A 23,866-nucleotide genomic window follows, 5' to 3' on the forward strand; every position below is an offset into this window, starting at 1 on the left:
ATGTCCTGCTACTATTTCTGGGGTCAGGAAATGATTAGGAAACTGCTGAAGTCCCTCTGAATTTCTCTAGCAACCCCCGGGGTTTCCAGAAGTCCTGGAGTCCAGCCTTGTGTTAAAGGACCTAGTGACTCTTCGGACAACTGGCCATCATAATGGGAAATCAGGGAGACATACATTACAGTCTAAATGCTGCTACAGGTACCTAATGGGGGTTACATGCATGCACAGTAGTCATTTTCTTTGGCGCTCCATATAAAATATTAATGCATAATGCTCCCAATTAACAATTGTCTGTTGTCACTGGCAACAACACTGAGTATCTTACACCTGAATTTCAGTCCTGCTGCAATCATAGTCTCTGCTGTGTCCCCATTAACAGAGTACACTAATATTAACATTGTACAGCATCTCAGAAACAATTACACTTAAGTTTTAGAAAAAAAAGCATAGCACATTAAAGAGCTTTCTCTATAACAGACACACATTCCAACCTAGTGATTTATTTAAAAAAATAAATGTTCATAGCTTACAACAGGCATCAGTTATAAACAGATGTCATGAAAATAGCCATTATACTTTTGCAACAGTTGATTATATGCACATATGTAAAAACCAACAGAAGTAAATTTTCCATATAAACAAAAGATACAGCACACATGCAATATGTAAGTTTTTAACTGTATAATCATAACAAGTAGGTATTAGTAGCAAAACTTCACTAGCTTAGATGGCATAACATATGTTAGGAAGGAATGATATAACTCAATAATCCTGGAAGTTATTAACTAAACAAAGCATGCCTTTTATTAGCTAGTATGCTAATTATGACACAGCAAAACAATTAAAAATATACCTTGGCAATGTCTGGAAGAAAGCTATCCAAACTGGATGATGTATTATCTGCTTTGCTTAATTCATCATCTGAAATAATGAAGGAGACAGAAATATTAGGCACGGTCTTATGTGCTTAATGCTCACATGAATAAAATTGCCAACGTGTAACAATATGGCAAGAACAAACACTTATTAGTTACGTCACATTAGGGATATTATTAATCCTCAGGTACATTATATAGTCTCATTAACTACTGATTAATATCTTTGGCTTTTTATACCAAAGCTAAAACATCTCAAATCACTCTTTACGCTTACATAATGAACTCCATGGTACCAAAACAGCAACTGAACATACTAGAAAAAATAACACAAACCGCCTAGGTTCATTATCTTTAAACACTTGCAGTAATGACATTAGTTATAAATGCTTAAAAATCATCAGTTAAAACATACTGTGAATTACAGTAAAATAAAAAATTGATCATAATGAATATTATATTTCCAGCATTTTGTACAAAATTTTTATCTGACAAACATACAGCCCTGCTCTCTGGGAATGTGCACTTTATCAGTAAGACATTTGAATCTGTGTCTGCAACTGGGTTCCTCCGTATAACAGAGTTTTGATCTTGTGGCCATTTTGAAAAAAAGATTACCTTCATGTAGAAAACAGTTAATACAGTTCAGACATGACAAACAGATTTTAAGAAACTCTTTAGCTGTGCACATTACTTTAAGCTTTCAGTTTTCATAATAGTGATGAGCAAAACTTGTAGAGTTTGTTTTGCCATTAGTTCGGATTAAATCAGTAAAATGTTCAAGATCTTCAACAAAAACAGCTAAATACATTGAAGCCATTGGTGAAGGAGAAACTAGTTTTGAGTGGCTTATAATGGTGCAAAGGATTTTTAAGTTGTCTCTGATGGCTAGGAAAATTTCTGCCAACTATGCTGAAGTGAGTATTGTGGTCAAAAATGTGACTTAAATTGTCAGACAACAGTGTTAATCACTGTGCCATCGTGCTTAAAACAATGAAAGATACAAAAAAAACTACAAATGGCCACAAACCAGAAATACGTAAAAAAAAAATCATTGTGCTCAAAGAGTTTCTTATCTTCAGCAAACGAGTGGCTGTGCCACACTGTTTTTTTTTTGAAGTTGCATTTTGGCTGGCATCTGTAGCCACAAATTGCAGTAGAATCTATGCAGCTGGTATGTCTTTTTTGTTTCCTTAGCCACCGAACCACCGCCTTGGCTGCATGTGCTGTCTAACTCATTTCAGCCAATTCAGCCAGTATTCATAATTAGCCATGTGGTACAGTGAGATCAGTATTACATATTCTGCAGCAGTATTGGTGTAATATTCTCAGATAATGCTCTCGTAAAATGAAAATACTATGAGTTTTACTTACAGTCTTAACTCTTTGGATTTTTGTTTCTCATTGGCTTAGCTTTCAAAGTAGCAACTTCCTTTTAATATATGACATGCCTTATGGAAACAGTAGTATTTCACCAGTGACATTAAGTTTATTGGATTAACAGAAAATATGCAATATGCATCATAACAAAATTAGACAGATGCATAAATTTGGGCACCCCAACAGAGATATTACATCAACACTTAGTTGAGCCTCCTTTTGCAAATATAACAGCCTCTAGATGCCTCCTATAGCCTTTGAAGAGTGTCTGGATTCTGGATGGAGGTATTTTTGACGAGTCTTCCACATAAAATCTCTCCAGTTCAGTTAAATTTGATGGCTGCCGAGCATGGACAGCCTGCTTCAAATCATCCCATAGATTTTTGATGATATTCAAGTCAGGGGACTGTGACAGCCATTCCAGAACGTTATACTTCTCCCTCTGCATGAATGCCTTTGTAGATTTCGAACTGTGTTTTGGGTTGTCGTCTTGTTGAAATATCCAACCCCTGCAAAACTTCAACTTTGTGATTGATGCTTGAACATTATCCTTAAGAATTTGTTAATATTGGGTTGAATTCATCCGACCCTCGACTTTAACAAGGGCCCCAGTCCCTGAACTAGCCACACAGCCCCACAGCATGATGGAAGCCCCACCAAATTTGACAGTAGATAACAGGTGTTTTTCTTGGAATGTGGTGTTCTTCTTCCGCCATGCAAACCGCTTTTTGTTATGACCAAATAACTCAATTTTTGTCTCATCAGTCCAAAGCACTTTATTCCAAAATGAATCTGGCTTGCATAAATGAGCATTTACATACAACAAGCGACTCTGTTTGTGGCATGAGTGCAGAAAGGGCTTCTTTCTCATCACCACCCTGCCATACAGATGTTCTTTGTGCAAATTGCGCTGAATTGTAGAACGATGTACAGATACACCATCTGCAGCAAGATGTTCTTGCAGGTCTTTAGAGGTGATCTGTGGGTTGTCTGTAACCATTCTCACAATCCTGTGCATATGCTGCTCCTCTATTTTTCTTGGCTTGCCAGACCTGGGTTTAACAGCAACTGTGCCTGTGGCCTTCCATTTCCTGATTACATTCCTTACATTTGAAACTGACAGTTTAGACCTCTGAGATAGCTTCTTGTAGCCTTCCCCTAAACCATGATACTGAACAATCTTTGTTTTCAGATCTTTTGAGAGTTGCTTTGGGGATCTCATGCTGTCACTCTTACAGGAGAGTCAAAGGTAGGCACAACTTGCAATTGACCACCTTAAATACCTTTTCTCATGATTGGGCACACTTGTCTATGAAGTTCAAAGTTTAACAAGCTAATCCAACCAATTTGGTGCTGCAAGTAATCAGTATTTAGCAATTACATGCATTCAAATCAACAAAATGACAAGGTGACCCACATTTTTGCACAGCCAGTTTTTCACATTTGATTTAATTTCATACAACTAAATTCACTAAAAATCTTTGTTCAGAAAACACTCCAGTACTCAGATATTCCTAGGTAATGAAAGACATACCACTGTTATCTTTTTTGTTGAAAGTAGAGTCAACTATTATGCAGGCTGAGAGGGGTTTCCAAACTTTTTCTTATGACTGTATTTACGGTATATTTTTTAAAATGCACGTGTGGTGCAAGCCTGGCTAGAAAAGCGTGTGGGTAATGACATCATGCATGCATGAATCAGTTCGGGCCACACCATCAAATGTGAGGTGGAGTACGTGAAAGTCCAGTGCATGGCTGCTACAGCTCTGTGATGTCATATTGATCTTGCAAACCATTATAGTGCAACTAGTAAAAAAAATATGTGTTTAAGAAAGTTTCACAGCAAACTTCCAGGAAAATATTCAGCAAATAAAGCATGTTCAATGTTTTGGATAATTTTGCAGATTAACACAAGTAAGTATATATTCTGAAAATGCTACAACTTGTGGCAAAAAAAAAAATAAAAATGTGGATATAATGTTGTTTGTTGTCTGAGGAATGCCCTGTACATGGACATGATATGTACATGACTAAAGGAATGTCAAGAAAAGTAGCAATGGCATGAATTAAGATGTTTAGATGCAAAATGGGGGACATAATTTGGAAAAACCACTGATATGCTAGAGAAAAAAATCTTTCTGTTAACTAGACACTAGAATCCCTGAAGCCTACGAAGAAACTCGTAATCCCGGCCCACCTTAAATTCCTTCGCACCTCTCCATCTGTGTCTTTTGTTTTATAAATGTGTCGATCGGCACAAGCAGCAAGCAGACTGCTGTCCCATCCACCCTACTGACAGAGCTCAACTCGGGCAAAAAAGCTCTCACAGCTCAAGCCTTGTTTATCTCGGTGTAAGATGCCTGGTAAATAATATATTGTTATTTGGAACACATGCATTTCTTGTGTGTTCCATGTCTACAACAATCTATGTAAGTGTAGGATAACATTTATTGAGAGAAATGCAAGAAATGTTGAACACATACCTAAAACAGAAAGTTTTTTCATGTTTTTGTACTAACAACAAAATTTTGACATGAAGTGTATAATGTGTGAAAACTGAAGTCCAAATATCAAATAAACACTTTCACAAAAGGTGCACGTATAACAAAACAAGTGCACTTTTATTCAAGAATATAACAGAAGAAAAAGAACTCAGGCTAGGGTATAGCGCTAAAAGGTTAGCATTTTTTTTTTATTCGGTTTTATCCACTCAGTCGCGTTTATACTCCCCCAGACCTGCAACTAATGTTTTCAAATAGACATGCTATATATAGCAAAGGTGAACTCAGATGAGGATGAGCAATGCATGCCAAGCTCGCCATGGTATCATGCAAAGTTCTGTTTGTGATTATGTTTTGTGATAGTCTTTATATAAAAAACATTTATATGTTACTTATATAAAAACCACATTGAATGTTATTTACTGGTTTACCTTGATTTATTTACTTATCTTCCTACAGCGTAAAGTCACAAGTAGACTGCACAGCTTCCTGTGTTTGATTGACACAGGCATGCTGACAAAGTATATGTGTAATGCCACGAAAAGTGTGGTGGCAGCTTCCACCTGCAGCTATAGACTCTTCAGTACACGAGCCTGACTGTGTTGTCATACCATTACTCGCGTAATGAAGTGTCAGCATGGTACTGCCAGATCTAAACACTATCGTGGAGAGTTGTTAGCGTACTGAGAAGTCTACAGCTGCAGGTGGAAGCTGCTGCAGCACTTTTTATGGCATTACAGATATACTTTGTTAGCATGCATGTGCTCCAAATAATGATACATTATTTACCCTCTACAACTCCAGGAACCTTACACCAAGATAAACAAGGCTTGCGCGCCCTTGGCAGGGGAGATGGGACAACAGTCTGATTGCTGCTTGTGCTGATCGACACATTTACTAAACAAAAGACGCTGATGGAGAGGTGCAAAGGAATTTAAGGTGGTCTTGGATTACGGGGTTTTTTCGTTGGCTTCAGGGATTCTAGTGTTAACTGGCTTCTGTTGAAACTGAATCTGACAGTTTAAATGTCTACCTAACTCAAACTCACTGAAACTCTTGAAACTATTCTTATGCAAACATGTCAAGGAAGGCTGAAGAGGACTGCAGGTTAAGGTAAAAGAGTGTTAAGTTTGCTGCATTCATTTCAGGATTGATTACTCATTAGGAAAAATTAACCCTAACAAGACAGTGTGCAGCAGTAAGTAGTGCAATGGACACTAACACTCACAAATTTCACTCCTATCATTCTCTATGTAGCTGTGCACTTATTTTCATTGTAATATTTTTATTTAAGCAAATGTACTCTAGTTTCGCACTTGTAAAGCACCTTGGGATAGCATCCTAAATATTTTATTTAATTAAGAAAAAAATTGCAGATTGTTTTACGGTCAGAAAAAAGTGTGCCTCACCATCATGCGACTCCCCATTTCTTTTCTCCTGCATGACAGCTTCAAAGTTGCTCTGAAGAATTTTGTTCAAAGTTGTAATCCATTCCTCCATTTCAACCTCACTGTCTGCTGCCAAAAGATAACTGCTCTTATCTTGCATTTTGAGCTCAAAGGCAAAACGGCGCACTTTGTTATTCTGAAATAAAACATATGGCAGATGTTAAATTAAAAAAAAAGAAAAAAGCTGTATTCAGTTACAGTACCTATATAATTGGCACAGTGCAGCAAAGAACATGATTAATATTAACGTTCAGCCAAAACAGTCAGAACACAGAGGAGCAGCCTTAAACATTTTATTTAAAAAAATAAATTGTGTGATCCGAGTTGAAAAACACAGCATGCAATGTTCTCAGTTTAAACACTGAAAATTTATTATTTTTAATCTCAGGGCAGAACAAATAAAGAACAGATTCCATTCCTGAAATAAGAATCAATGGCAACAGTGGCAGCATCTACAGGTGGTGTTCAACAGTGGGGTATGAATCCAGAAAGTTTCCAGAAAAATGTGCTTACTTGGTTATCACTGCTTGTACAATTTCTTTGTGATATTTTTTATTAATCCCCAAGGGGAAATTGTCTTTTCACATGATCGGCCATTGTACAGCATCCTGGATCAATTTTCAGGTTACGGCCTCGCTCAAGGGCCAGCCGGAGAAGGATTGCATCGGGCAGTAACAGGATTTAAACTGGAAACCTTTTTTTTTTATTTATTTATTTGCTTTATACAATTTCTTACTATTTCTTGTTATTTTTCGCATACCCCTTGGGGTCAGAGTGTAGGGTCAGCCATTGTACATAGCGCCCATGAAGCAATTGCAGGTTAATGACCTTCTGGATACCAGTGCACATCTTTAGCCTCCGAGTTACCACTCCACCCAATTTATAGTCATCTGGACATTTCAGAACTGTAAGGGAGAGTTTTATGTCAATTGGCATTGAGACAAGAGATCTGCTACAGTATGTTTAGTAAATTATTAAAGGCGATTTAAGAGTTAATATGGTCAGACAACAGGCAAGGATGTTCATATCTTACAATAATTTGCACAGTTTTTTAAAATGCTGACAGAACAGCATATGATTTTTCTTCTTTTATAATTTAACAAATGAATTTAATTGACTGAAAACTCTCTTCTTATTGTGATATTCCTTTACTTACTCTGTAGATACCCGAAGTATCTACATTATCAGATTACTTAAAATGGATCTTTGTCTCTTTTTCAGTATTCATAAGTAACTCAGGGCGGCACAGTGGTGCAGTGGTAGCACTGCTGCCTCGCAGTTAGGAGACCTGGGTTCGCTTCCCGGGTCCTCCCTGCGTGGAGTTTGTATGTTCTCCCCGTGTCTGTGTGGGTTTCCTCCAGGTGCTCCGGTTTCCTCCCACAGTCCAAAGACATGCAGGTTAGGTGCATTGGTGATCCTAAATTATCCCTAGTGTGTGCTTGGTGTGTGGGTGTGTGTGTATGTGTGTGCACCCTGCGGTGGACTGGTGCCCTGCCCAGGGTTTATTTCCTGCCTTGTGCCCTGTGTTGGCTGGGATTGGCTCCAGCAGACCCCCGTGACCCTGTAGTTAGGATAGAACGGGTTGGATAATGGATGGATGGATGATTAACTCAAATTTGATGGTAAAATCAGCCCTTGAGTGAATGAGAATGGCTTGTGACATAACTAATGGATGAGTTTATTTTAATAGGACTAACAACTGGATATCAAGAGGCTAGAAGTTGATTCATGAAAAGTTGCAAACGAAAGTGTAATGTTCTCTATGTTTGGTTCCTCCTGAGTGCCTCTCAGTGTCTACCAACGCTGTACTTTAAACTGGTATTATCCAAAACTGACATGCATTTTTTTTTAGTACTTTTCTATAAGTAAATGTTGACTAAATGATTGGAATCAAAGAAGTTAAGTGGTATGATAATAAATGCTTGCAATTTTGTCTAAAAGTGTCGGAGACTAATTCTCGAAACAAATGTGAATTTTCTTTTTTTCTTACCTAGATGTACCTTTTCTTATACATTTTTGCCTGTATGTTGACAAAATGGTATCGCTTTCTTTCAATACTGTGCATACTTCCTGTATTAAAATATTAACCACAACACCTTGATAAAAATAGGCTAAAACAAAGACCTGTATATTTGCTGGGTGTCTATAATATAGCCAGTCTTAAACCACCTGGTAAAAGAAGGAACAAAAAAAAAAAAAAAAAAAAGGGAGTATACAAACAGTGCTATAAGCAATTTACATTTAAGTGTGTTTTTGATAACATTTATAGCATTATGGGACAGCACCATTCGGCAGGTTTAGGTGTGCTAGAATAACAGTGAGCAGAAGGCGTGACACTGTAAAAGTTAAAAAAAAAATTATAGAGTTCAGATTTGGAAAATGACTTGAGATGAAGGCTTCCTAATGCTGAAGAAGTGAAACCAATAATTAAAATGAAGTGCTGAAATAACCAAAGGTCATTCAGAAATGTAAGTGTAGCACAAGAAACAACCTAAAAAAGATGTGTTTATTTTAGGTGGTAGGTCAAAATGTGTTTTTGCTGCTCTTTATGGTTTCTTATGTTGTATTTAAAAACGTCTTTTGAATACTGCATCTTTTTCTCCTCACTTCGATTTTAGTTAACAATCAACCGACTGATACTAAGTGATGTCACTAACATGTTGCATTATGTATGCTTTGACTGGTGCAACCTGTAGAATATCAGTGAGGAACATTTTTGAGGAAAATAAAGGTAACGTTTGCCCTTCTATTTTGTTATTAAGAAAATGCCTTTTGTACCAGTTAGGTAAGTTTTTAGTGCAGTGTATAAGGTCATTTTTTAAAAAAAAAAGTATAAAACTGCAAAACTGACACTGTTGACAATGACAACTGACAATGTTTTTTTATTAACTTACAGTCTAGTCAGTCTGTCCAGTTAAGGGGTGTGTGGAACTGGTGCTTATCGCAGCATCACTGAGCAAAATGCAGAAACCAGCACTGAAAAGAACATAGGAGCAGCATTCATTCACAATTACTTAATTTAGTGTCACAAATAATCCTTAATATTGCACATTCTGATTAGCAAACTAGGATAATGGAATGATGAAAACTGTCCAGAGCATTGCTATACTATGTACAAGCGCTTCTAAACTAAAAGGAGAAACAAAAGCCTCGAATCAATGGAACTTTAGTTACATAAAATGGCCATAAATGTGTCTCTATGATAAAACTTTACTAAACGCATATATTAAAACTGCAGCTCAAAGCAAAGGCCTCGTTGGTGTGGCAATTTAACATTTATTTGGTATTTAAAAGAACAACAAGAATCACACCTATTCAAAACACAAGATGAAGTAAAAACACATATGTGGCAGTTAAAGATGAGAGGTTAATTCAAGTCTATTTCTGTTTGTTATCAGTAATGAAGTTTTCAGCTGTGGAAACTTCAAAAACAAAATTTATACAAGAAGAAGAGAGAGCCACCATAAAAAAATGAAAGGGCTAAAATGTGCTCTTCTTGAAATAGTTAGAACATTAAATAAACCTCTGTGTTTTCTTCTGTTCACAAAAAGGGGTCTCCTATCTGCATGGCTATGACACATCCCAGATTCTTTGAACATTCAGCTCCATGTCATCACTCACTCTGATTCTGTTCCAAATATTTTTCTCTTTTCTTTGTAGTTCTTCATCTCCACTTATTAAAACATGTCTGTTTATAGAAACAAAATCTGAAGTAGTGTATTAGTTCCAACTTGCCATAATAACTAAACCACCCATGAAAGAAAGAACACTGCTGAGCACTATGCACAAACTACAGTAACTGCTATGTGAAATTTATTTGTTTATTTTAAACTCTGTATTATTATACATTTATCCACAGAACTTAAATTCTCCACGGTTAAGGAATATTGAGGTGTACTGACTTGAACAAGGTAACTTGGAAATACCGGGATTACAGTGTGTAACCTTAGGGATACCCTAACATAGACAAGCCTTGTACATGTAATTTAACATTTCAAAGTTAAATAATTTTGCATATGAGTACTCGTACATTTAAATCACAATGTATGGTATACAAGATTGCACATTTTTATTCCAAATTTGATCATATTTTGCATGTTCACATCTCTAAAGAATAGTTCTTTACTAGATTGTACTAATCTATTTATTGATAAACTGAACTTCTGTTTACAAATTTGTGTCAGTGCTGGTGATGGCACTACCAGCAACAACTGGTACATAATGCAATGCTACATAACTGAAAATATCTACACTAGCTACTGTAAATATACAAATTGCACAAGAATTTTGGCCACATGGTAAGCTGAAAACACCCATCTGTTACAAGACACTCACTCTTTGTGAACACCAGGAACATCAATTATTAAGAATACTCCACAATGCAAAATCTTTGTCACTGAAAGTTGCTTTAATCCACCTATTTTCATAAACCTGCTCCTAATATTACAAATGCAAATACAATCAGACAACACATGCATCACTGCTTTTAAAATCATCACTCTTCGCTAATGTGTCCGTATCACTGATATCAAAAAACATTATTATTCCTCCATATATTTAGAGTTTTCCTGGATAATGGTCAATAAGATGGCAATATACCCAAGATGACAAATATTTACCACCTGGCAAATACAGCAGTTTTGGGCCCTTTTCAGCTGTCTAATGTATACCTTTAGGGATTAAAGGAGTGGGTGAGGGGCAGATTTCTAATGTCTCAACAAAAAGTAAAATATTCATTGAGCAATACTGCCTTAAAGATAATAATTGAACACATTAAAACAGTTTATGATAAAATTGTTAAACTAAAATCCCAAAACATTTTGACAAACAGGCTATTGATGTATGTTTAAAGTACTAGTCATTTATTTAATTCAAAGACATATTTTACACAAGTAAATCAATGTAAAAGTCTGGTTTCTAATAAAATGATCAGACAGTGTGAAGCAACTAAAATAATGTCTAAGCCTTTGCACATGTCTTTCAACAGTTGTGAAAGTGTACTTTTCACTGTGGGATGTGTGATTGGTATGGCAAGAAAGGCTGATTTTTAAACAGATTTGTTATTATCATTAATATATTATCAGTCACGCGTAGAACGTTTAAAATAATACTCTGATCTGCATGACATTACTAAAAAATGAGACATGCAACAAGAATAATTTGGGTAATTTCTAGCAGAAAATGATCATCTACAGCAGGTGTAATTTGGTTTATTAATGTAAGTGATCTGACCAGTTGTTACCTTACCATTTCTTTCAAAGACGTTATTGCTCTATTCTGCAAACTATTCTGGTCTTCCTTTGCAATATCCAACTATTCATCCGAAATGGAATTTAAGTTATATTTTGGTGGCAAAAGCATTTTTCTGTACTCATGTTTGTTTCAGTATTACATTATCGGTCAAATGGATCATTTATTTTTCATCTATGCCTAAAAAAATCAAGGTCATTAGAAATGTGCCAGTTAAGAGAAAGGGGAACATACAACAAGGAATGCCTTACACCTCAGTGGTGCCAATGAATTAATTATCAGCATTTTCTGTGAGTCATATCTATCTCTCACTCAATCCCCATGATTCTTGCAAGAGTCTTGTGATTCAATTATTATACAGCTGCTTTTTTTGGAACATGAACATATGAATTTTGCTTAGGTTGAAACTAATGAAATCTTTTTCTAAATGTCATGAGTTGGAAAAGTAATAAATAATTCAAACACATCACCCCAAGAAGCAGGCCACAACAGGGCAACAATAGGTTCTTAGACAGAGAAGCAAAAGTGTAATGAATTCTTAATTGTTCTTTCGAGAAAGAAAAATATAAGATTCAAACCATTCAACTACACAACTGCCTTAATATTATGAAAGATACAAAGGAGTACTGAACAGTTTCTGTCAGATTTATCTGGCTGCTTTAAAATCCAAGAGAGCACAATGATTGTTTACCTTATAGCAACGGTTTGATCTTTACATGACACTTAAAGCACTATGAGTAATAATGAACTAATATTTCTTTCACAAATATTTTACGGAAAGGAATGACATGTATCCTAGTAATTAAAAGGCTTATTTTTTATACCACGAATTTGATGTCAGTATCATAACCAGTTACACAAAACAGGAGTGTTCGTCCACAACTTCCTGAAAGTCTGCTAATCAATAATGACTATGATATAATAAATCAAGTAGTAGTAACTCAAAACTAAGACAGACAAAGGGTGTGATTGATCTGTTTTACAAATTCAAATTGTGAAAAGATTCCCTACTCAGATTAATCCAAAGATCTTTGTGCTTTGCAAGTCTTACCTAACATTTTTTTCCAAGTGTAATATGCTTGCTCCAACTGAAAGTGATGGTTAAAATAATTATTAGTTCTGAAAATCCTACATCTCTGTTTTTTTTTTTAAATGACCAAACTATTTCTTTAGCGACTTCTATGTAATTTCACTTTATTGCTGATATTCCACTGAGAAAGACACACCAAATGTTTTCTGATCAGTAAACTGTGAAATGTATCTATTTTGACTGTTTAAATCTATATCAGCATGCCATCTATATCCAAATTCCATATTTACACACTATAGGATTCAAAAAGGACCAACACATATAAATGAACAAGACTGTAATCAGGTGAAACTCTTTTTATGCAATACTATAGTCTATGCTTTGTGTTAGCTACACAAAAATTAAATCTCTTAATTAAAAACACGCAACTAATAACAATTTTGCTAACTGAGTATCTAGATAATAATCATTTTGATTAACTGATTCATTGGGTGTTTTTTTTAAAAAAAGCAATGCTTATACAAACGCGAAAGAATTTTATTCAAAATTGAAAACATTTTATTCCTTGTACAATGCCCTACTTGTTAACAACAGAAAATGTATGCTCTAAAATAACAGTTGTCTAAAAAGAACATTTCTGTGTGCTCTAGCTTAACACTTTCAAAGCTACTGTTGACTATTAACTATTGTTAAGTGTCCACAAACATTGTTTGGTTTTATCTACTAGTTGATAACAAAGATAGCAAGTGAGTTGAATCTTTATAGCTAGTGTCAAAAGATATTCCCTACACAGAAACTTTAAAATGCTTTAAAAAAATAGAATTTTACCCAAGTATAAATGAGAGAAGAATGACCAATTAATCCAATGCATTTTGTTCACAAGTGTTCAGGGCTGTGCTCTTTCACCAAGTGAGGTCATTTTTACAGATCTTTCAAAATGCAGATTTCTATTAAGTGTAAAGTTGAAATGAGTCTACCATAGTTTTGAGTTATTTGCTCTTCAATCCTCCATTTAATTAACACCTTCTATCTCTGCCACATTTCAAAATGTCCATCCATCCATTATCCAACCTGCTATATCCTAACTGCAGGGTCACGGGGGTCTGCTGGAGCCAATCCCAGCCAACACAGGGTGCAAGGCAGGAAATAAACCCTAGGCAGGGTGCCAGTACACCGCAGATTTCAAAATGTGATTAACATTTTTTTTGGTAAATGAAATGATGTATGTAACAAGGCAATTAATCAGTAACGAAATTCACGGGCAACTGTTTTCACCATCAGTTATTATCAGTGATATGAGTTAGTAGCTTCAGCCCTATTTATAAAATTTATTCATTTGCCCTTTTTTGGAAGAATGTGCAACTCTCATAATTAGATTAGTAGAATATAAAGGAAGGTAAAAGCAAATCTATCCATATTTGATGGAAAATAATTAGTACCAACACATTCAACTTACATCAGCTTTCATTTATAATAAACTAATATTTTTTTATGGTTTGCCCATTATAAAGTATTTTATTTATTAATTTTGGGACACTTTTTGTTCAGCTTTTTAAAATAATTTCACCATGCATTTAAATTACAGGGTAGCATGGTAGTAGTGTTGCGGCCTTGCAATAAAGACACCAGGGTTCATATCTTGGGTCCTCCCTGTGTGGAGTTTGCATATTCTCCCCCTGTCTGTGTGAGTTTTCTCTGGGTGCTCCAGTTTTCTAGCGCAGACCAAAAACATGCATGTTAGGTGGATTGGTGATACTAAATTGGCTCCAGTGTGTTGTTGGGGTAAGTGTGTGTGTGTTTGCACCATGATGGACTGTCCCACTGGATTTGTTCCTGCCATGCACCCTCATGCTGGCTGGAACAGGCTCCAGCCCCTGCCACAGTCCAGCTCAGAACTATGCAGGTCAGAAAATGACTGATTGACTTAAATCATGTTTGTGAAGTATTTTGATCTTTTCTCATTTTATTCACACATAATCCTCCACGAATTATACATCAATGCATTGATATACAACTGTATAAAACCTTTAAGGCTTAAACTTGTTTACAATGTGATTACCAATGTGGGTGGATTAACAATCAAAGGCTCCTTTACATATTAACAGCATATTTGCTCATACAAATTGTTAATGTATGTACGCTTACAGCTATTTTGAGAATAAATATTTATTAGAAGATTGCTCAGTGTACGGTCCCTCAAAGTCCCATCTTCTGGTACAGTTACATACACAAGCTCCTGTTTAAGTGTCTTTTTTAATGAAGCTTTATTTTAAATGGAATTTAGAAATAGTTAACTTCTCACTGCAATAAGTAATGCAGACATTGCACTAAGCATATTGCTGCACACCATACCACGTTGGCACAATGATGTACTATGATTAATTTACAAGTCATCTCAAAGTGTAATGCTTACATAAAATACAGTATAAGAAAAAAATATCATTGTATTATGTGCATTGTTTCTAGTTGGTTTAGGAAAGTGACTCTACCTGGACTACACCCATGCAGGAATCAAGAAATATTGACCCTTTGGGTTCTCTGGCAAGCTTTTCATCCTTATAGAAATTAAGATTGTACGATCCATCACCAAGCTGTGTCAGATGGAAATATCTTCTTTTGAAAGACTGCAACAAATGAGAAAAAAATACAAAGAAATGAAATGAAACTCAGAAAAACTCTTAAATTCAGGTCCAGAAAATATAAATTGATAAATACATTTAGTTAACAACTAAAATGAATTTCAAAAATACATGAACAAAAAATACAAATTGCTAAAGGAATGCTCATTTATAAATATAAAATTCACAAATTAACACTAGAATCCCTGAAGCCTACAAAAAAACTCAGGCCACCTTAAATTCTCTCACACCTCCTCATCAGTGACTTTTGTTTTGCAAATGTGTCGATCTGCACAAGCAGCAAACAGCCTGCTATCCCATCCCCCATCGACGCAGCTTTAGTCGTACACAAAGTTCTCCAAGCTCAAGTCTGTTTATCTGGGCATGAGATGCCTTGAATTGTATAGAAATGTCGAACACATAACTAGAACAGAAACTTTTCTCATTTTCTACTAATAATTGGCAAAATGCTGACATGAAGTGTATAATGTGTGAAGACTGCATTCCAAATATCAAATAAAGACTTTCACAAAAGACACAGATACAACAAAACAAGTGTGTTTTTTTCTAGAATTTAACCAAAATAAAGAAATTGGGATATGGTACGACAAACACACACACACACACACATACATAAATACACACATATACATTTGCTTGGCTGGTGCAGAGGTAAAAACTGCTGCCTCCAAGTCGAGAGGTTGCAGATTTGATCCCGGGTCCATCATGCATTAACTGTTTTGAAAATTGAGCGGCTATTATTATTACTATTATAGAATAAATACATACATTTGATATATTTGAGTCTCTAACACCCGGTGTAAATTTATGGTACTTGTAAAAGTTAGTGTTTTGTTTTATTATTTACTTTTATTCTTTCAATCACGTTCACGTTCCCCCGATTTAACAATGCTAGTTTTCAAATAAACACATGCTATAACAGAGGGTTCTACATCGGAGAAAGAGAACAAAAGCCCTCCCCGCAAGAAACATCCACTCACACATAAGAACAATGCAGCTGCATTAGGCATAAAGGCGAAAGATGGCACCATTTAGATGCAGTAAGAGTTTGGGTGTCATCCTGCCAGTGAATCTGCCACACACATGTCCTTCAGCAAAACTGCAGGGCCTACAGAGCTCGCCAAGATATAGTGCAAAATCCTGTTTATCATTATGTTTTGTGATGGTCTTTATATAAAAAACTTTTATATGTTACTTGTATAAAAGCCAGATCGAATGTTATTTACCTGTTTATCTTGATTTATTTACTTATCTTCCTACAGAGTAAAGTCACAAGTAGACTGCACAGCTTCTTGTGTTTGATCGACACGGGCATGCTGACAAAGTACATGTGCAATGCTACTTCAGTATGCAAGTGACTTTAGCTGCAGGTGGAAGCACTTGTCGCACTTTACACAACTGTTGTTGCAGTTCTGCCTTTGTCCAGAGACGGCTCAATAAGCTTTATGACCTTAGTCTTGAAAGTCTTTCTGGGACAACTGGGATCTTTTCCTGAATAAGGTGGGGGATGGGATAGCTGACTGCCTGCTGTTAGTGCTGTTTGACACATTTGCAAAACAAAAGACGCTGATGAAGAGGTGCAAGGAATTTAAAGTGGCCCGACATTATGAGTTTTTTCGCAGGCGTCAGGGATTCTAGTGTTAACAAAGCTCTTACTGGAGAAACAAGTACATTAATTTGCAAAAACCCACCTTTGCACTTACTTGATGAAAGTGAAATACAACTAAGAGCATGCAATAGAGGCTGCAGTTTTTCAGATTGTTTTTTGACGAGGTTCTGGAATCCGCAAATCACTTCTCTTTCAGATAACTGCAGACCAGTTGTTGCAAGTGAGGTGCCTGCCTCATTGGCACAGTGGTATTCAGAAAAAAGCCCTGTATATATTATGTATGTGTATATAATATATAGTCAGATACATGCGCATGGGAGACCATTTACAAATAGTGTCAATTCTCAGTCAGACCGAGGGTTGGTGCTACCTTCTCATATTCTCTCCTTTTGTCCTTCTGCAAACTGAGTGAAGACCGTACTTTCCATCCAGTCCAGAAACCACCTCCAAAGACATCACATCATTTCCTGGCCTCCCTGACTCCACCTTTTCCTGCTTGTGCAATATATAAAGCACAGAACTTCCTTGTTAGCCAGTTCCTTTTTGAACTCCGTCTGTAAAGACGTGCATTTTGCGTGGCTGCCTGATTTTTCAGTATATGGTGTGGTCATCCCCAAACTTTATTCTGTCTCTGACTATTTTCCTATCATTTTAAATATATACAGTATATATATATACAGTGTATATATATATATATATATATATATATATATATAGTTATAGTAGGGGGCTCTACCCCATGCTCGCCAACCCCTTCCCCCGTTCCCCTGCAGCACTACGCAGCGTTATGAAGAGGGGGGCTGAATGCACCCCATGAAGACTGGAAAAAATGATTCCTCTAGAAGCAAAACTTTACATTTCAATCCATCTGCATAATTAAAATTCTACATATAGGTTTTTTTTTTATATCTAATACCACATATAACATTAATTAGCTTTTCTTTTTAATGTCTGAGTAACTGCTTAGTTAGATGCATACACACACATATATATTTGTATATATACACATACATATATACACATACAAATACACACTTACACATATACATACATTTACACATAGACATATACATATACATACATACATATACAGTATATATACACACATACACATACCTTTTTGTTTCTGCCATGTGTAATTTTGAGGGATTTGCACATATGTATATGCTTTTGCATTTACTTCTGTTTTAATCAGTTCAAAATAAGCCATTAATTTTGTATTTCTATTTTTCATTACCTTTAAAGCTTCTGCTTCTTTGCCCTCTTTAAATTGAATCATATTCTGACCTGGTAAATGAATCGTTAATAATTCAACAGAATGACTTTGACCGTACATTGGCAATTCCATTAAATGCCACCCACTTTCCATTGTACTGACATACCGAGTATCTAAATATGCTTGAACTTCATCCGGAGACTGTTCTTTGGATAAAGTTATGAGTACTCTATCGTGCTCTTTATGAATGTACTTGTAGATGTACTTAATACTCATTTCCGATGCACAATACTCAACATTAATTTTATAATCAAATCATTTGAGCAAATACAGGTTATATGGTACAATCATTGAAAGAGAGAGAGAGAGAGAGAGAGAAAGGATGGCAGCATAACTCAGCCGAGATGCCCAGGAAATGGAAGGATGGGGAAAGGCAGCATCTCTAGGGCACTGTCTCTGCCAGTATGCTAGATGACAGCTCCCCTGGGTTTCAGCGGTGCCCCAGATTCCTGCATGGAATCATGGATCTTGGAGTCCTTTACCTCAGCCCTGTTGGGTGCCATGGGTGCCACTAGGGAGTGCTGCAAGGACTGAGAAGCCCTAGGGCATGGAATTTCCACCTCACCTGGAAGTGCTTATAAGCCATGTGGGCGGAAGAGCAGAAGCACTTCCAGGATAGCCAACATGAAAGGAGCAGACTGCTTCACAGAGATGAGTGAGAGTTGGGTGGAAGGCAGACAAAGCACACACACACACATTCTATATGAGTATCAGCTTTATAAAGATGAAGTTCAAGAATCCTACCCTCATGGTTACACTGATTGCACTGTTCATGTTGCCTTTGTAAAGCCATCCATGTTTTGTTACCCCACCCTTCTGGGAACCCAGGGACGCTGTATCCTGGAAGAAAGAAATAAGTCCATTTGAAAACAAACACACAGAATTATTTTATTTGGCACTGAAGTAACTCAAATAATGCATGTCAATCAAGCTCAAATGAAATGCACCATTTGCAGTGAACAGGTGCCAAAGACAAAGACTCACTAACAGAAGACAAAATGTGAACCATAAAGTCATAGCCAGTACAAAAAGTTTTTGAAGAATAACAAAATATACCAATAAAAGTTGGTCATTAATATAATATCTTACAAATTACACATCCTGAGAGAAGCATTCTTATTGAATTAAAAAGGAATGCAGTTATCAGTACAAATATGCTTTTCTACAGGAAGAATTGCAAGACCTGCTCACGGCATTATTGATTATTAAAAGAATTTAGAATAGAATTTTATAACATTTATTTCATACCAAAAATATTTAATTTGCATTTTAGTTTATAATCGGTATACCATTTTAAAAAAATAAATGATTACAGCAATTCAAAGTCCATCCTGGATATAAAAGGTAAGAAAAAAAATGCATAAAAATTTTTAGAAACGCTGAAAAGGTTAATTAGAATAGTTCTTTTTGTTACATCTCTCCCTAGAAGTTACTTGGTGCAGGACTAATATTGCCCGGGAACTGCTGAACTAATTTCCTTAAGTCAATTTTGAGCTCTTAGATAACATCCAACACCATTGTTGCCTTTGTGTCACACAATTTAAGATTTTCTTTTCCAGATTGTTTTATATAAGATATTTTTAAATCTCCTATACACTTACATGCACATTGAATAGTACTGTATATCGGTATCAGTCATTGCTGCATTTTTCATACTATTGAACACAAAATATACTTGATCAATACTGACTGGAGTACACCATTTTTATGAATTCAAGAAATGTATACATTAAAAAACTGTAAATATTAAATTGCAAACCATTTAACAGAATTATTTTTGTGGTATGTATTCACACCACTTTTTACTATATGATAAACTCATGCAAAATGAGCAAAAAATAATAAAGAAGAAATCTACCTAATTCATACATTAAAAAAAAGCATAATTGCAACTGAAAAAGCAGATAATAACTATGGTCAAACCAAACATTAGGCATTTAACTGATGATGAAACTAGTTAAGATTCTGATACTTGTGTCAGTCAATGCAGCAACATTGTTTCAGATAATGCAGCAACATTTTTTCAGATAATGCTGCAGCATTGTTTGGCACTATGAAAGAAAGAGAGTGGTGTTGCAGGGCTGCAAATTGAGTAAGCAGAGCATAGATTTCATATGAATATGAAACCATGAAAAACTATTCACTATAATGTGAACACGGCTTAATTGGTCACTTCTTTACAAGCTCTTAATAAATCGCTTCAATGTACTGTATATAACTCATGCTAAATGCTTCATGAATTGGTAAAGCATTGCTTCTGCAAGTTGGAGATATATTGATAGACTGAAATATACATGACCTAATCTTACGTTTTTGTTTTTAAATCTGATTATTATTCTACATAATTTAGTATCATAATAAGACTGAAAGGCAGTCTTTAAAAGTATCAGCTAATGTATTCTTTTATTATAGAATTATACTTTACCAAACAATAATTGTAAAGTGTTTTATTTTCAGGTAGCCAATCCTGTAGCAGGACTCAAGAGGACTACAGGATGTTCTGTGTTATTATTATTATGTCAAGTCAAGGCATATCAAATCTTGCTTTGTAAAGCTGCCAGAGTGAAAAGCTCATTTCAAAAGCTGAAGACAGTGGGGATTAAAGTAAACAGAATTATCCAATTTATTATTATTTAAAGTTTCAAAAAGTGGTGTGTATATGCATGGCTGAAATGGTGCAAACCTTATTAAATCAATTGAATTATTTCCCCTGCATGGCTTCAAGAGATGGGAGCACAACTGAATATGTATAAGCAACACATCAGGCAAGCTATTTCCTGATTTCTATTTAATAACATTAAGTTTATATTTTAATACATTATTTCATATTACTGAGCTAAAGAGAGGCAGCATGTTGCATATTTATTGGTTATGCAAGTAAGAATTACACTGTAATTGGTATATATCACAGTACTATTACTTGGATATTTTAATACATTAATGATTATCACAACATCAAAGAATGACAACACATTACATATTGGTTGTACTGTACTGTGTACATGTGACAGCACTTCTACTTACTATTATACTATGAAGCATACATTACTGGTTAAAAGTTTTGTAACACCACAGTTTTGGCAGTTTTTCATCAAGTTTAATCAGCTGAAATGCAACGAATGACCCAAAATGGTGAAAAGGTAAGCAGTAAACTGCCAGATGTTTAAATTTAAAGTTTAGGTTAGCAAAAACTGAAGAAAATATTAGAATATTACAAAAGGGCCATTTTCAGGGAAAGCAGTAGTCCACAGCCTGTACTGTATTTCAAGGCCCTATTTACAAAAGGGCCATTTTCAGGGGAAGCAGCAGTCCTCAGCCTGTATTTCAAGGCCCTATTTTGTTCTTTAAGGAATAGCTTTCTTACTGCCTCTTGCTCTGTCAAACTTACAGCACAAAGTCTCCTCTTCACAGTAGAAACTGAAACTTGCTTTTTTTCAACCACTGTTAAGCTCTGATTGAAGCTGTTCTTGAAGCTGTTGTGCTGTGAGATACCTATCATGTAAGCTGGTGACCCTGAGATACTTGTCATCTGATTGGGTTGTGACTTTGGGTCTGCCAGACCTCTTCATATCAGAGTTCCTTCCAGTTTACAATTTCCTTTGGATTATGTAGTACACCATACATAATTACAGTTTTTTGCCATTTTCACTGTATATTGCCCAAATAGTAGTTTAGAGAGTGTAATAAAACAGTCTGTTCCAACTCTTTTAAGAGTTTAACTTTTAAGACAGACAGAGGGTTTTTAAGTAATCAACAGAAGTTGGGACACCTGTGCAAACATTAATTACTGTTGAACATCTGTAGATTGTAACCTATTGGTTGTTCCCTATAGAAGGCCCATTTGTAATATCCTGATATATAATTTTTTCTGAATTTACTACCCTAAATTTTAAAGTTAAAACTCTTAACAGTTTAATGCTTACCTTTTCACTTTCACCATCTTAGGTCATTCATTGCATTTCAACTATATAAATTTAAAGAAAAACTGGAGAAACTGAGGTATTCTAAAACATTTGACCGGTAATGTATGAATATTTGGCAAAATAAATAAATAAACAAAAGTTAATTAGCTTGAGAAATGAAGGAAACTAACTCAAGGGAATTAAATGTGACCATACTGAAAGACAGAAAACATACATGACTGCATGTCACTGTGTACTATATACTAAATATTATGTGTGTGTGTGTGTGTGCGTGTGCATGTGTATTTGTTTTAATTTAGTAGCAGAATTTTAATAAAATGGACATTTGGTGAAGATAATGAATTTTTTTTTACTTACTTCATCTTTTTCTACTTCTTCATCAACTTCAAACACATGGACCGGCAGCTTTTCAGGTCTTGATATTTTACTAAAACACAACAACGAAAAGATTTGTAAACTTCATCAATGACTACTGGATGCATTTTCAAGCAGCAGAGTTGTGTTTTTATGCAAATGGCATTATTTGAACACATTAAAAACTAAAATGGCAAATTTCCAGGTTTGTTATTTCCAGCTTATTCCTGATGAATAAACAAACAAATCAATAATAATTAAGTAAAATTTTTAAAAATCAGCATGCTCTAACTCTGCAGTTTTTAAACTGAACATTGTATTTTCTAATATCCTCCTTAAGCAAATATTTTGACATATATAATAAGAAGTTTATTCAAGTCAGAAAGGTGGTGAGAAGGAAAACATTTTAAATTCATATCATTCCCAATTATAATTACCAGTTACTGAGAAACAAAAATGATAAGTAACATAAGATGTACTGAGATATCTGTCTTTTTATTTCTTATTGAAATATGGCTGAAAGAGCAAAATGTAAATATTGATCAACATGTTCACCTAACTACTAAAATACTAAGGCTCATGAAAATGAAATCACTCAAAAAGGTAATGTTAGAGCGTAAGGTAATAAACATGAGTAAAATAGTATGATTGTGAGAAAAAGTATTATATTTATGGACCTCACATCAAACTTTTCTTTTAGAATATTTTTTAAATGTGCACAACTTGAGTTTACATTTACTGTACACAAAAAGTCTTTAAGAGTTTCATTAGCGTAGGGTTTGTTTCATTAGGTCTTTGAGTAGTACTAAAGATTGCATATGGGGACACATGATGTACTAATAAATAACTCTGCAGAAGCAGAAATGTTTACATGAAATGGGTGTCAATGTCGAGCAAGCATTCATTTAAGGATAGTAATGTCTCAAGTCATGCACTTCCCTAGATTGTAATAAAGCTATGGACATGGCTTTTGCTAAAACAGTGTGTTGGGTTATCATATATGCAGAGAAGTGGCCCTTTTGCCCATTATGCTTAATTTGTCTTTAGCTAACATAGCCTATTATAGGCTACATTTCAGGTCAGAGTTCAAAGATGCTGAGTCCTCCCAGACCCTTCTAATCTACACACATGGCAAAAATTGTCGAAGTGCTGCCCTTAAAGTGTACAATGGATTAAAGAAAAAATAGCAGTCCCTTAAGTATATCTTCATAGGCAATAAGGTGTTAAGTAATGATTTTGCAAAAATAGCTGCAGATATTAAATATTAGGTTTTAAACTTGAAAATTTGAAGAGTGAAAGTTATTTTACAAATAAATTATATTTGTTCTTATTATAGTTTATTGTGTAAGAGAGTTGAATATTATAATATGTACTACAGTTTGTAACCCTGCTCTGTGACATAATTGGTTTCTGTGCCTCATCTATCTCTAGTAGAGTATATAAGAATGCAGAGTAGTGTTTTAAGATAGTATCTATACAAAAGCCAAAACCAGAATTTATAAGAATGCAGAGTAGTATTTAAGATAATCACTGTACAAAAAGGCAACATTTTTGTTTATACATAGAAAATGTTTTTTAAAA

At 35.2% G+C, this 23,866-nt stretch overlaps 1 protein-coding gene across 15 annotated transcripts in view; it reads right to left on the reverse strand.

Annotated features, from left to right (window-relative positions):
* Window positions 1-23,866, reverse strand: part of dock9b (dedicator of cytokinesis 9b) — a 389,040-nt gene that overhangs the window by 150,810 nt on the left and 214,364 nt on the right. For all 15 annotated transcript variants that reach the window (XM_039744596.1, XM_039744605.1, XM_039744606.1 and 12 more), the window contains exons 5-9: window positions 22,289-22,358; window positions 18,753-18,848; window positions 14,974-15,108; window positions 6,166-6,340; window positions 854-921 (exon numbers count right to left, since the gene is read on the reverse strand). In XM_039744596.1, the coding sequence (XP_039600530.1) occupies window positions 854-921; window positions 6,166-6,340; window positions 14,974-15,108; window positions 18,753-18,848; window positions 22,289-22,358 (544 nt within the window). The remainder of the gene's footprint in view (window positions 1-853; window positions 922-6,165; window positions 6,341-14,973; window positions 15,109-18,752; window positions 18,849-22,288; window positions 22,359-23,866) is intronic.

This window comes from Polypterus senegalus, chromosome 2 (genome assembly GCF_016835505.1).
Source record: "Polypterus senegalus isolate Bchr_013 chromosome 2, ASM1683550v1, whole genome shotgun sequence".
NCBI classification, from domain to species: Eukaryota; Metazoa; Chordata; class Cladistia; order Polypteriformes; family Polypteridae; genus Polypterus; species Polypterus senegalus.